Source organism: Nanorana parkeri, unplaced genomic scaffold, assembly GCF_000935625.1.
Source record: "Nanorana parkeri isolate BGI_ZX_2015 unplaced genomic scaffold, ASM93562v1 scaffold101, whole genome shotgun sequence".
Taxonomy (NCBI): Eukaryota; Metazoa; Chordata; class Amphibia; order Anura; family Dicroglossidae; genus Nanorana; species Nanorana parkeri.
In genome coordinates, this window is record NW_017306369.1 from 1,971,721 (window position 1) to 1,984,678 (window position 12,958).

The 12,958-nt window shown below is 39.1% G+C and overlaps 1 protein-coding gene across 1 annotated transcript in view; it reads right to left on the reverse strand.

The window, feature by feature from the left end:
- Positions 1-12,958, reverse strand: part of OTOGL (otogelin like) — a 141,789-nt gene that overhangs the window by 92,800 nt on the left and 36,031 nt on the right. The window contains 7 exon segments of the mRNA XM_018552912.1: positions 711-835; positions 1,707-1,884; positions 4,335-4,458; positions 8,426-8,571; positions 9,880-9,926; positions 10,017-10,125; positions 12,212-12,337. Of these exon segments, the coding sequence (XP_018408414.1) occupies positions 711-835; positions 1,707-1,884; positions 4,335-4,458; positions 8,426-8,571; positions 9,880-9,926; positions 10,017-10,125; positions 12,212-12,337 (855 nt within the window).

Here is a 12,958-nt window from a genome sequence, read left to right on the forward strand (position 1 = left end):
CCATTTGACAAACAGGAACTCTGCAGATCTGATAAACAGACCTATTAATACTTGAAGAGCATAAGACTAAAATGATCAGAGCACAGTGGCTAGGATTCATGCCTTGCAATGCTAGGGTCATGGATCAAGTTCCTACCAGGACCACAGTGATATTGAACATAAAATCTCTATTTAAAAGGCTTTCACCTGGATAAGCACAACTGTCTGCTTCAGTTTTCAATAAATCCCCACCATTGTATAGCTGTATATGTACAACATTCATTAATATAGTCTGCTGGCCAATATACAACTCTGTAAGGCTGCAAGCTCCGTGAAGGTTACATCTGTTTGCTTTCTCATAAACGTTTGCCATTCTTAAAAATAAGATTAATATTTTTTTATTTTTTTAGGCTTAAGTCACCCAAGGCCTTTTTTGGAAGACATCATACACAATATTGCAAAATGAAATGGCAGGTCAAATGTTGTTACTTTTGGAAAGAGCATGCACATTTTGATCATTAGAAACAGCTTGTTTTTTTGTATGCTTTTGCGGGCCTCTGTGATTTTTTTCAAGTGTCGTAATATTTCCTCTAAATGCTTTTAGCATGTATGCTCCATTTTCATGTAACAAATATTTGCATGTTATCCTGTATATACTGTATACCTTCAGTACTATGCTTTGTATTTGGTGTTACATGCTGTATGTCAATACAGAATTGGGAAAGGCTTACCATTTTGAAGATTAGTGTCACATGGGTCCACGACAGGAATGTTCACTGGAGTTAAACAGGCTGATGAGATTTTCCATGCATTTGCATGAAGTTGTGGGGTGCCTTCAATCATACCTGCTGGAGAACTGGAAAAAAAAAATATCACACATGTACTGGTTCAAAAGCCTTTTTTCAGTAGGGTAGTGTGGTTCAGTAGTGTGGGCCATGCATTAGGCATGTCAGTGTGTTCAGTGGTGTAGTGTGCATCAATGCAGTTGCAGCTAGTGTGGTTGTGCATGTTGGTGCATTGGTGGTGAGTACAGTCGTGTGTTTGTGCACTTATGCCTATCTTAATGCTATATTCCCATTCTAAAGGAAAACCCTGAAAAGGTCTGCTGCAGTTACGATGAACGCAATGTAATAAGTCTGCACTGCACACCCTCAGCAACTAACTGTCATTGAATCTTGTGACACCATGACCCATAAGTTGTACCTCAAAAATGCATTCTTGACACTTTCAATCATAATGGCTGTGGATGGCCCATTACAACAGACACAAGATAACTGTGTTTGTCCAGTGTTCATGATTGTGGCTCTTGGCTGCTATGGACAGCTGAAAGCCACAACACCCGCAATAGCCCAGGAGGGGAGAGGAGAGGGGAGGGCTCTCACTTTCTGGGTTTTCCATTTTTAATAATTGTAGTATAAAAAGGATAGGATGATAGCACAAGGTAATATACAGCCTCCATTTCCTCATTTTACGATTTACCCCTTGTCACTATGACATACTATTTATAGATCTGGTATGGCATTCTAAGCAGGATCATGTAATGTTTATGAAAAGAAACAACTGTTATGTCACCTAGGTTGGAATTTATTCCTCCACACACAGGCATCCTTCATATGTTTTTTTATCTGCTATATCCTGTGATTAGAATTAGGGGTACGCTTAAAAAGTGGAAAACTGCTTTAAGATAATACTATGAAAAAAATATGATAAAAAGACAAATGTCTTACAGAAAATCATCTCTTAGATTTCCATTAAATGTTCCACATAAACCCAATGTTCTCCTCTTCCAAGTACTGCTGGCTTGAATATAAAGCCGCTCTCCTCCTTTTGCAAACTGAATTCTTATTCCAAACTTGGTTTTTAGCTGGACAAACATTGACGACAAATTACGAACCTCAATATCACCTGCAGAGGAAAAAAATGTTTTTTTTCACCATTATTACACATGTAGGGGCTCAAAACATCATATAGCCTAAAAAAAAGAGTGCTTGTTCTTTATACCCCCCTGAATGCCCCCAAAGCACTAGGCCAGAACAACTGTACTTAGCTGAATAATGAAGTACATGTAAGCAGGTAAAGCTTGTCTACACTTTGTGCTGTAGTATGTGAAAATAAATATGGCATGCAGCATTGATACACCATTTTGTCAGAATTGTATGTCAGACAATATTTTTTATACACGATGTATTTTACTGGATGCAAAATTGCATTTGATCATACATATTTCAATCCAAAACAACACTTTTATTTTATTGCCATCAAGTAAAACCACCAAAAGTTATATATGCCAGAAGTGTTAAATATATGCATTATAACATGCCAATGCTGCTCACCAAATATGAAGATATAATGTGCACAGTCAGTGCATGTAGAAGAATAGCTGCTCTAAAATTAGAAAGCCATATTCAGTGCTGCATTGGACCGCCACATTATTTGTAACACAAATGACCAAGGTTTGAGGACCATTTTCCCCCATCTACATCTGTACATTTGCACAAAATGTAGCTAACCCATAACATCAAGCTATTGTTTGTGAGAATCAGAATACAATCCTAAAAAGCTAAAAATCCAAATCAGTGACAGTCAGCTTATGATATATGGGGGGCCTCAGTTGCAGTCCCCAGCATCACCAAGAGGCTGATCCTGTAAACCTGTCCCTGGGGAGCTCTACGGCAGCCAATTTTTCTTACAGCTATATATCCCCCCAGCACTCCTCAGTCCCTTCTTTACTCATACAGCCATGACAAGGAAAAACAGTGAGAACTCAGGAACGCAAGGCCCAAGATGGCATTGACCTCCTCCAGTCCATGCCACAAAGAGACAAGCAGAGGGAGATGGCTGCGAGGCCTGAGCGTTTCACCCACCATTACTTGAAATCGGCCAATTTGCCTTCTGCTGGTTGATTTCCATGGTAAGTTCACAGTCTGCTTTTGTCTTCTCTTTGGCCAGTGAGAAGGGGGGCACAAGCATGCAATCCTGGAGGCCATTATAGTGGGATTGCAAGAGAGGATTCTCCCACATGAATGACACCTGATGGGGTCCTGGAACCCACTCTAACTGATGTCCTGGAAACTGTGAATGAGGGGAATTTATCTCTCATCCACATGAAGACACAGTTACATGAAACTAAGGAGGATATTATTCTGCTGCAGCACAATTTTCAAAAAAATCAGTAAAAGGACCTCCACACTTGAGGGAGTGGGAGAACAAGACGGTGCTGTGGCATCCATGCAAGATATAACTTGTAATAACCGAGTCTCAGCCGCACACTCCAGCAAGCTTGATGATTTAGGAAATTGACTTAGGAGAAATAATGTCTGCTTTGTAGCATCCCAGAATGGGTCAAAGATAAAGATACTGTGCATTTCATTTAATCTTGGTTACTATCAACTTTTGGTAGAGACTCTCTATCGCCCCTATTTGCTGTGGAATACACCCATAGGGTCCCTGGTTAATCCTCCCAAGGCACCGCTTATTAATCTCTTGAACTATAAAGACAGAGAACCATCCTACAAAAGGTAAGGGAATTGGGTGAATTACATAGCAATGGATCAAGGGTCTCCATTTTTCTGAACTTTTCCACTGATGTCTAAAGTGGAAAATCCATAAGGTTAAGCATTTTTTCTGCGCTCTCCGACTACAATACTCCATGCTATTACCAGTCAAGCTTTTTGTTGTTGTGTCCAGAGGCACCCAGTTCTTTGACAAAAAGGTGCCAATAAGTCTAAAAGTGTTTATCTGCGAGCATAGCTGGTTTTATAACACAGTTATGATCATATCCTTATTATCAGGAATATAACATATAAGCCTAAACTGCATGCAGATAATAGAAGGGGTTGTACACTGACCATCTGGCTGTATCTGCTTTCTGCTACCATGGTTGTTATGTGTAGCCCCTTCACCCTCAGCAATTATGGATGGCATAGACCTCAGGAACAAGGCTGGTGTCCCTCCCTGGGAAGATCTCGAGTACATCCTCTATTCAGCTGTGGTTCTGGTACATAGTGTCATCCTTTGCTCAACTAAAATATTCCTGCACTGTGGAACTGGAAGGGATTGGAGAGTCTGGAGTCTATTTTTGCCAGGGATGTCTGTAGCCCTATACCTTCTTTCCCAGTTTTGGCTGTTCCACAGTAAGCATTAAAAAAGTACTTCAAATGACGGGCGCCCAATTCATTGTTTGCATCCTACAAACCAGCTAAGGATCCATCACTGAGAGTGGAATACCAGCCCTCCCTGCCTCTAGGGTTCACCACATGCCTTTGTGGGTCGGGGGCGCTACATATGAAAGTACATATATGTTTTGGCCACATATTATGTCCTTACACACGAATCAAGAGCAGAACAGAACTTACCATTTAGGATAATAGCTTGGTTAGGGCCAAACTGAACATCTCCATTTCTCAGGATGGTAACTTGTTTATTCATATCCTCATCAAGTACAAGGGTAATTGACTGAATACATGCGTGATCAGAGTGCTAAAATAAACAAACAGTAAAATGTTTTACACCATTTTTACCTTATGTCTTACAAAAAAACAGATAAAAATTAACCACTTGTATAACATTGTTGCCCTCTTGAGAACATGTGGGTATAGCGCATAACACCATTTTCTACAGCAGTTATTATTACACTTGGTGAAGTAGACCTGTGGCTGTGTTTAAGGCCCGGTTCACACTTAGGCGATCCATGACTGCGCGGCACTGCTGATCGCGGTGGCGAGGCTATTCTTTTCTAATGGCACCCCAGTCGCGGCAGGCGAGGTGCTATGATTCGGCCCATGCAACTACGCAAAATCACGGCTGAAAAAAATGCACATGTACCTTTTTTCAGTGATTGGCACACGGGTATATCCCGATTGAAGTCAATGGGGCTTTGCAGGGGCTTTGCAGAACCTGCTGTGTGTGCGCGATCACACACAAACACGCGGTCCCGGGACGCACACCCCGGGATCGCCCAGGTGTCCACCTGGCCTAACATCCATTTACGTGCAGTAAAGTACCTTATTAGTTATAGAGTTGTTATATCCCTTTGGTAAAATATACACTATTAATTTTGCCAAAAATAATGTGGGCTGATAACTTCCTATGCTCTTTGGCAGTGTGAGGAGAGGACTTAATTTGTAATCCATCACAAATGTGGCAGGCAGCACTGACTGCCTAGAAATTCAGAGCTGAGTTGTCATATCAGAGAGAAAGCTGGGAGTACACTATATGTCCAGCACATTAACAGTTATTTTTCTCTACTTGCAGCATGTTTAAAGGGATAAAACATTGGGAAATGTGGATGTATTCCAAAGATGTACTAAATATTTTTTCATTATTTTTCCTTGACATATGCTTTGTGCCACATCAAGTTTAACCTCTTCTATTTTTTAAGGTTTGTCTGGTAGGTTGCAATAGCATCTAGAATTATGTTAATATATTCACATTTAGAAAGCAATGGTGCATTAGTCTGTTGCTAAGGGGTAGTGCATGCAACAGCTGTGTGACCTGGAGTCGCCACCTTGATCTTGCCTGGGAAAGCATTACAGAATACCTATTGCCTTTCTGTAGTGGAAAGGGGTCTGGGTGCTATCAGGCACAAATAATCCAGGATCTGTTCAGTCTCGGCATTAAGAATATGTCTGTCATTTGGTGCTGAGTGGCGCTCAGTTAAGGCACATCTCTCTTCATGAAAGGCCAGCCTCCACTCTTGAAAGTATTTTTTAGTAAATAAGGAGAAGCATGTCTGCTGCTTACACTGCTCATACCATAGCAGCAGTGATTGCTGTGACTTTAACATTGCATGTCCATTACTTGGAACTCCTAAATAAAATGACCAAACCTAGGAGCCAAGCAGGGATACTAAGAGATAACCTACAAACATGACATTGGACCAGACTTCCTGTGCTTGCATGCGTGCCTGAAATTAGAATGTGTATGTGTGCATAATCTAGGACTTTTCCTTTTGGCTATAAACTTTACAAATAGGATTTTATTTGGGGTCATTATACACTAGCAATACATCCTTTGTAAATGTTAAGATCAACATCACGTCTTTAATCTACATATGCTTGTTCTGTTCACTATTCATTGAAGGAATTTGTTTTGTTAAGTATTCCTAATTGTCACTTTATCGGTGTTATGCTAATTGTGCGATTTTAGCTGTTTCTAATGAGCATGACATTTTGTTGTAATGTCTTTCAGCAAGGCTTGTTCATCATTTACATAGCAATCAGATCGTGGATCATATACTATGGCACTGATAAAATAATAATTTCCAGTTTTTGTCAAGCAAACAGGAAATATATTTACATATTAATGGGTTCCTGGCTAGAGAGAGGATAACTATACTTCAAGTATATAAAGACTGTGTGGCAAACAAACTAGAAGAAGTATCAAATCATATTGCATTGCTGTGTAAATGTCAGGTAACTAGCGACACAAACATGCCTGAGTAAAAAAGTGTCTCTAATGGCTTCTTTGTCTATATAATTATGTAAAATATTTTGACAAGTACACTTGAATACATTTGAACTAGCTTGTCAAATTTACAGAAACATGGCACATTGCTCACTCACCAACTTCTATTGCATTGTTCATCATTTCTATCTATACTCATGCAGTTTTGGACCCAGTACAGCAACAATACACTGGCCCTGCTTTTTACTGTATTACAGAAATGAGTACAAAATAAAAAGCTGTAATATTTGTTTATTTAAACAGACCCTGTCGCCAGACCATTAATTTCAACAAAAATCTTTCCATAATATGCGCATTTAAAGCATTTCATGCATGTTATTTACCTGTAAAAGCCTCTCTTGTGTAGACATCCTAAAGCCCTGAGATTGCTGCTGGGTGCCACCATCTTGGATTATTATTTTTATTATCAGCAGCCCCAGAAGACTCTGAGCTGTGATTCCAATGACACTATATAGTCAGGGCCAGATTTCCCACAAGGCCAGCCAAGGCCCGGCCTTGGGGCAGCAGGGAGTAGAGGGGTAGCAAGGGTGTGGAACGGATATCTCCCGATGCCCGGGTGGGTAGTTGTTTTCTACATTTAGCCCTGCTTTGGGCAAGCCGAGCTAAATGTACAACAGGGAAGCCACCGCTTGTTTTGTACAAGTGATCTCGGCGACATTGTATGCAGCCTGCAGGTCTCCCATTTTCCATGGTGGAGGGGTTGGCAGGTAGGGGGGCGCATTGAGGAACCTGGCCTTGGGGCAGCAGAGATTAAATCTGGACCTGTCTATAGTAGTCCTTTTTACAACTTGCCAATTGTTTAAAAAAAGGGTATGTAGAGAGGGGCAGAAAGAGCTAGGCCAGCACAGAGTGTAATTAGGCACTCACAGAAGAGAAGAGGGTTATGATGTGGCAGGATGGAGGGGGCTTTGCTAAGGAATTGATTCTTCCTGAAGTAATCAAACTTGATAGCATGTTGAAAGGCACATTGCAGGTGAATATAAAAAAAACATTTATGGAATGGAAAGTAAAGCACTGCTCATAAGAATTTAACATTGGTCTTAAATCATCTGGGCATTCCACAGGGGCACACACAAGCATGCAAGTACTCTCAGGTACACTTAGAAAGATTCTAGATTACCTATTGAGGCTTGCATGCAAATGGACACTAACAAATACCATTTAATATCCTAATATTCGAGTACTTCTCAGATTCTGGTCTGGGGGATTTACACAAAGAACTCCTTGTTGAATTTGGTGTTGTTCTTCAGTTGGCGTTTATCCTAAAACTTGTATGTTCTAAGACTGCCAAACTGCAACAATGTCCAGCGCACGACTTGTCTGCTGAGAAGCTCCATTCATCTACCTGGTGGTAAATTGCTGAGATCCTTGCCAGTCAGAGGATTGATGTGCTTTATTAGCACACCTGTCTGTGTTGTAAGAGAAGCTTCTTCTTGTGCAGCTAAGTACAAGGCATCTGAAGAATGGCAGTGAGTTAACACAGATGAAATGTATCATCTCCTGGATAAAATATTACCCTAGCAAAATGTCAAAGGCTCAGTGGGGTTTACTTTGCAGAGGAATTTTCCCATAGCCTTGTGAATGAGGTGAACCTCTGTTGACTTCCATCCTCCAATCATGTGCAAGCAAAACTACTGTTTTTATTTTTCTTGCTCAGGATTGGATATTCTTTGCAAAGTGAATTTTCACCACATTCACTCTGTTACAAGCAAAATGCTTTTTTAAAGCTGGACTTTTTATGGATGGAGCAGCTCGCATATTTCACATCATCCACCCATGCCTGTGTGAGCAGACCTGGAGTGGCATTGCATCTTGGTTTCAGCAGAATAAAGATACATGCATCAAAAATTTGTGCTAAGATTAATTTACATGAACTCACAACACAATAAGATTGTCTAGATTGTTGTGTTCATTATCAAAATACATCTGGAGCTTGTGGTAAACTACATTTTTTTGTTATTATTTGGTAAGTTGCACTTACTTGATCACAAGAAGACTTTTGTAAAGTGATGGTAAATTTATCTTTTCCAATTCCTTTGACCAGGATGTATTGACAAATGCCCAGGAAAGTAAAATAACGTCCATCAAAAGTTGTAAAGTGAGAATCTCCAACTACAGAGCACTCAGCTACAAAAGAAAAATAATAACGATGTAGAAATAAATAATGTATACACATATACATGTATAATAAAAAATTATGTTTTTTTGTATGACCCAATGGGCACCTAACCTGCATTCCAGTTAATCTGGAACATAGACAACGATTTATAGCACTAGTGGGCCATAGGTAGAATTTGGGGGAAATTAACAGGGCAACTGTCATGTCCCTTATGGCTTCCATGCTTCCTGAGCGTCTGTAACTTAAACTTCTAATGTTGTTGTGTGTTGCATGAGTTGTGAATACCTTGCTATCTTCTCTTCAGCATGACACACCAACCTCTCCAATATTCTTACAACTGTGGTTGGGCTTTCCTGGTGTCATTGGCTCCTGGTTAGGTATTGCATGCTTTCAGTTAGAAGCCAGTGAAGGTGTAATTCCACCGGACTACTTTTATTGGCCATTGTAGGTTGCCATTTAAAGAAAGTGGCCCAACTATACCACTACACCTTAACTAAACACCATTAGTTCTCTTGAGCAGGTGTTTCTGTGCATTTCAGCAGAAAGATCCCTCCATTTTCACCACTCCAGACATATACAGGTGAAACTCGAATAATTAGAATATCGTGCAAAGTTCATTTATTTCACTAATGCAACTTAAAAGGTGAAACTAATATATGAGATAGACTCATTACATGCCAAGCAAGATAGTTCAAGCCTTGATTTGTCATCATTGTGATGATTATGGCTTACAGCTCATTAAAACCCCAAGAACCCCAAATCCACAATCTCAAAAAAAGTAGATTATTACATGCAATCAATAAAACAAGGATTGTAGATAGAACAATATCGGACCTCTGAAAAGTACAAGCATGCATATGTACTCAGTACTTGGTTTGGGCCCCTTTTGCAGCACTTACTGCAATTACTTTTACACGATATTCTAATTATTCGAGTTTCACCTGTAAATTATATTGTGTATTTTCTGTAAGGTCCTTAATAGTATATACTGTATATTGTGCTGTATATAAACTGGCCTTGCTGTGGAGTCCAGACCTTTAACATTCAAGATCTGTGTACCTTTGCAAACAAAGAAAATATGCATTCTTGAAGATGCTGTTATATCTGCCTTGTATTAACATAATGTGGAAATACATTAGAGATAAATAAGGAAACTAAGCCGTATGACTGTTTCTATGAGTGATCAAGCAAATAATTAATAGAGCTGCAGCATTTCAAATCTGTGATCACATTAATATGTCATGGAACATAATTTGATTTCCATATACAGTATACTTTTAAAAAAAACTAGAGAGACTGCTTATAAAATAAAATACCTGGACATTCGTGTTCTGTGCAATTCCAAACACCACCAGAACAAACGCTGCAATGCAAAATAAAATATGAATTTCTGTCATCATTAGGAATAGCCAAAGTGATCATTCAGCTAAGTATGCTAATAAAAGTGGATTACCACATGCTGCATTCCTGTTCGATTTTAGAACCCACTGGGTACGCTGTACCATGATAAATGCAAGGACAGCTAGTTACTGAAACACAGGCTCCATTGTCCAGGATAAGACCTAGTTGAATTAGACAATATATAAGCATACTGTGCTGGAAACAAATGAAAAATTAGCTTTTATAGTAACTAACAATTATTATGCTTGTAGTTAAATGATACATTTTGGCAGGTTTTGGCCAAATTTCTACGTTATAGTTGAAGTGAAAAATAAAGACATAGTTTAGCAGAACAAAAAATAGTACATCAATTAGAAAATCTTCATTTTGCATTTGTCTTCTAAATTCGGTTTAGATGATCTGGCTTTCCTGATTCCTATTTAAAAAATTGCAGCCTAGAAGAGGTAATTACTTTAGAGGCTCTACTTGTAAAGTAGGTAATTTAAGGATATATTGATACGTAGTAGGGAAATAACTGAGGGCCCTTGAACAAGTATGGAGGAAACATTATTGCAAACTATATAATTATTGCCAATTTATCTGTCAGAGTGGCACATTAATAATGTGCAGAGGTCATAAATTGAATAATAAACGTGATATAGATGTAGTCTGATGAAACTAGGAGATTAGCTCTGTAAAATGGTAGTTGATTCATTTAGATTTCAAAATTACGTTGTTGCTAGATATTTGTTCTGCATGAGTACTTTTGAATCTCATAGTTGTCTATGAAGGCATACATGTTTTAGCTATATGTTAGCCCCTGAATTTAAAACTAAAAAAGAAAAGATGACATGTTTCCCAGTATTGTATGAAATAAGGCTACTCATTTCTCCAGGCCAACTGTGGTACAAGCTTGGCATAGATATGAGATGACAGTTTTGTATGAAATGAGCAACCACCTTATATCAGTGGCACTAACAGATGTCCTCTGGCTGCCTGTTTTTGTAGCGAAATTATTAGATGTAAAGGTTAGAAAACCCTGTCTGATTGTCATAGTGCCTTCCCAAAATAAGGGAAGCAGGGGGCTTGCAGAAAACCCATAGATTGTGGTGCCTGAGGATGGTCAGACCATAATTGTACAGCTGTCAGATCTCCTATGTCTATAGGCACCTCTAACCTAGGAAGACTGCATATCCAGAAAAAATGTGGCAGATCCTTTTTTCTAAATAACACTATATTCAGAGGGCTTGTCTAACCAATCTGCAGACAGCTTCGTCAGGCAATAGAAGGATATGTGGACATTGACTGTCATAGCAAGGCTTACAAACTACAATAAGAACAAATGAAATTATAAATACTGTGTAAAGGTTAAAAAAATTAGGAATGCAACGAAATTACATTTTTAGACTGAAACATTTTTAAAATTGTTTAAATTATTATTTTTATTAGGTTTCCTGTTCATTGACAATCTGAAAATAGTAAATATTTGCTATCAACCCAGTCATAAATGGGCAGGAAGCCTCTGTACTGAGCTGCTTCCTCTTCATTTCTAAAGTGAGCAGGCAGTAATAATTTACTACGCCCCCATTCATGAATGAATAAGAAGTGATGTATAGCACTTCCAGTTCATTCATAACTGGGGACCTAGTAATCACTAGGTGCCCAGTTATTTACAAACACTGAGTGATCAGTACTGATCCCTGCACCACCCCGCTCGGCCTCCTGACAAGTCTCTCCTCCCCGCACTGCCCCACTTAGCCTCATGGCAGGTCTCTCCTTCTCGTACTGTCATGCTTGGCCTCTGACAGGTCTCTCCTCCCCACTGGGCACTGGCAGCTGGATCGGCTCTGTGTCCCCTCCAATCCCCGCTGCCTCTGTGGACACAGGTGGGGGAGAGCAGCAGGGATCAGGGGGGACACAGACCGCAGTTTGCAGTCGGCACTCAGCAGTGAGAAGAGAAGCTGGGGATGCACCGCATTTTTGGCTACTTTTGTACTATCGACATGTTCCCCGTAGTACCATTTTTAGCCAAAATAATTTCAAACTTGCTTGATTTGCCTGAATATATTAGTGGAACTATGGTATAATTTCTTTAAGGCTAAAAGAAAAAATAAAATGTGTGCATTTTTTTATACAAGTTCTATATCTATTGTTGATTTTTCCTGTATTAGTAATTTACATTTTTATATATTAATTACTCTCAGTTAAAAGCTGCAGAAAGTGCATGAATGTATCATAAGGACAACAACACATACAGTATATACTTACCATCTGGACAATAGCATCCATCCAGGCAGTGCAAATTGCTTCCTAAACATTCTTTTTCATAAGTACAAGTTGGTGGGCAGCAGCTAATACAGTCCCGATGTACAAAATTATCTTCACACTTTTCCGCTAAAATGTAGAACACTACATTAATATGGATAAATAATGAGTAATAGGCAATTGATTAATAAAAAAGGACAAAAAGATGGGCAACAAAAATGGTGAAGGGTCTGTGGGGGAAAAATGATGAGGAGAGACTGCAGAGAGGTAATATGTATAGTCCTGGGGAAAGAAGGGAAAGGGGTAGCTTTAAATTACATTAAGGGTGTGAATAAAGTTCAATCATTTTAATATGAAGATAGGATCAAAAGCACGGGGACATGACCTCAAACTAGCCAGAGGAAAGTTCAAAGCTAACCTTAGAAAGTATTATTTTACCAAAAGAGTACTTGATGCCTGGAGAAGACGTCCAGCAGACGTAAGGAATCAATTACCATTAAATGAAAATAAATATGCTTGGGACAAACATACATCTATACTCAGAAAAAAAAAGGTTAAAAAAAAAAATGGGACAGATTTTATTATTCACTTTTCAGCTGTCATTCTTCTATGTTTCTAAATGCTGATTCAGGATTCTTCTAGTGTTGGATATTTGTTAAAAATCATAGGCATTTGTTCAAGTGCTTCTTTCTGGAGGATTAGCTAATATAAACAATTGTCCTGACACTTGGCATCAATTACATTACTACA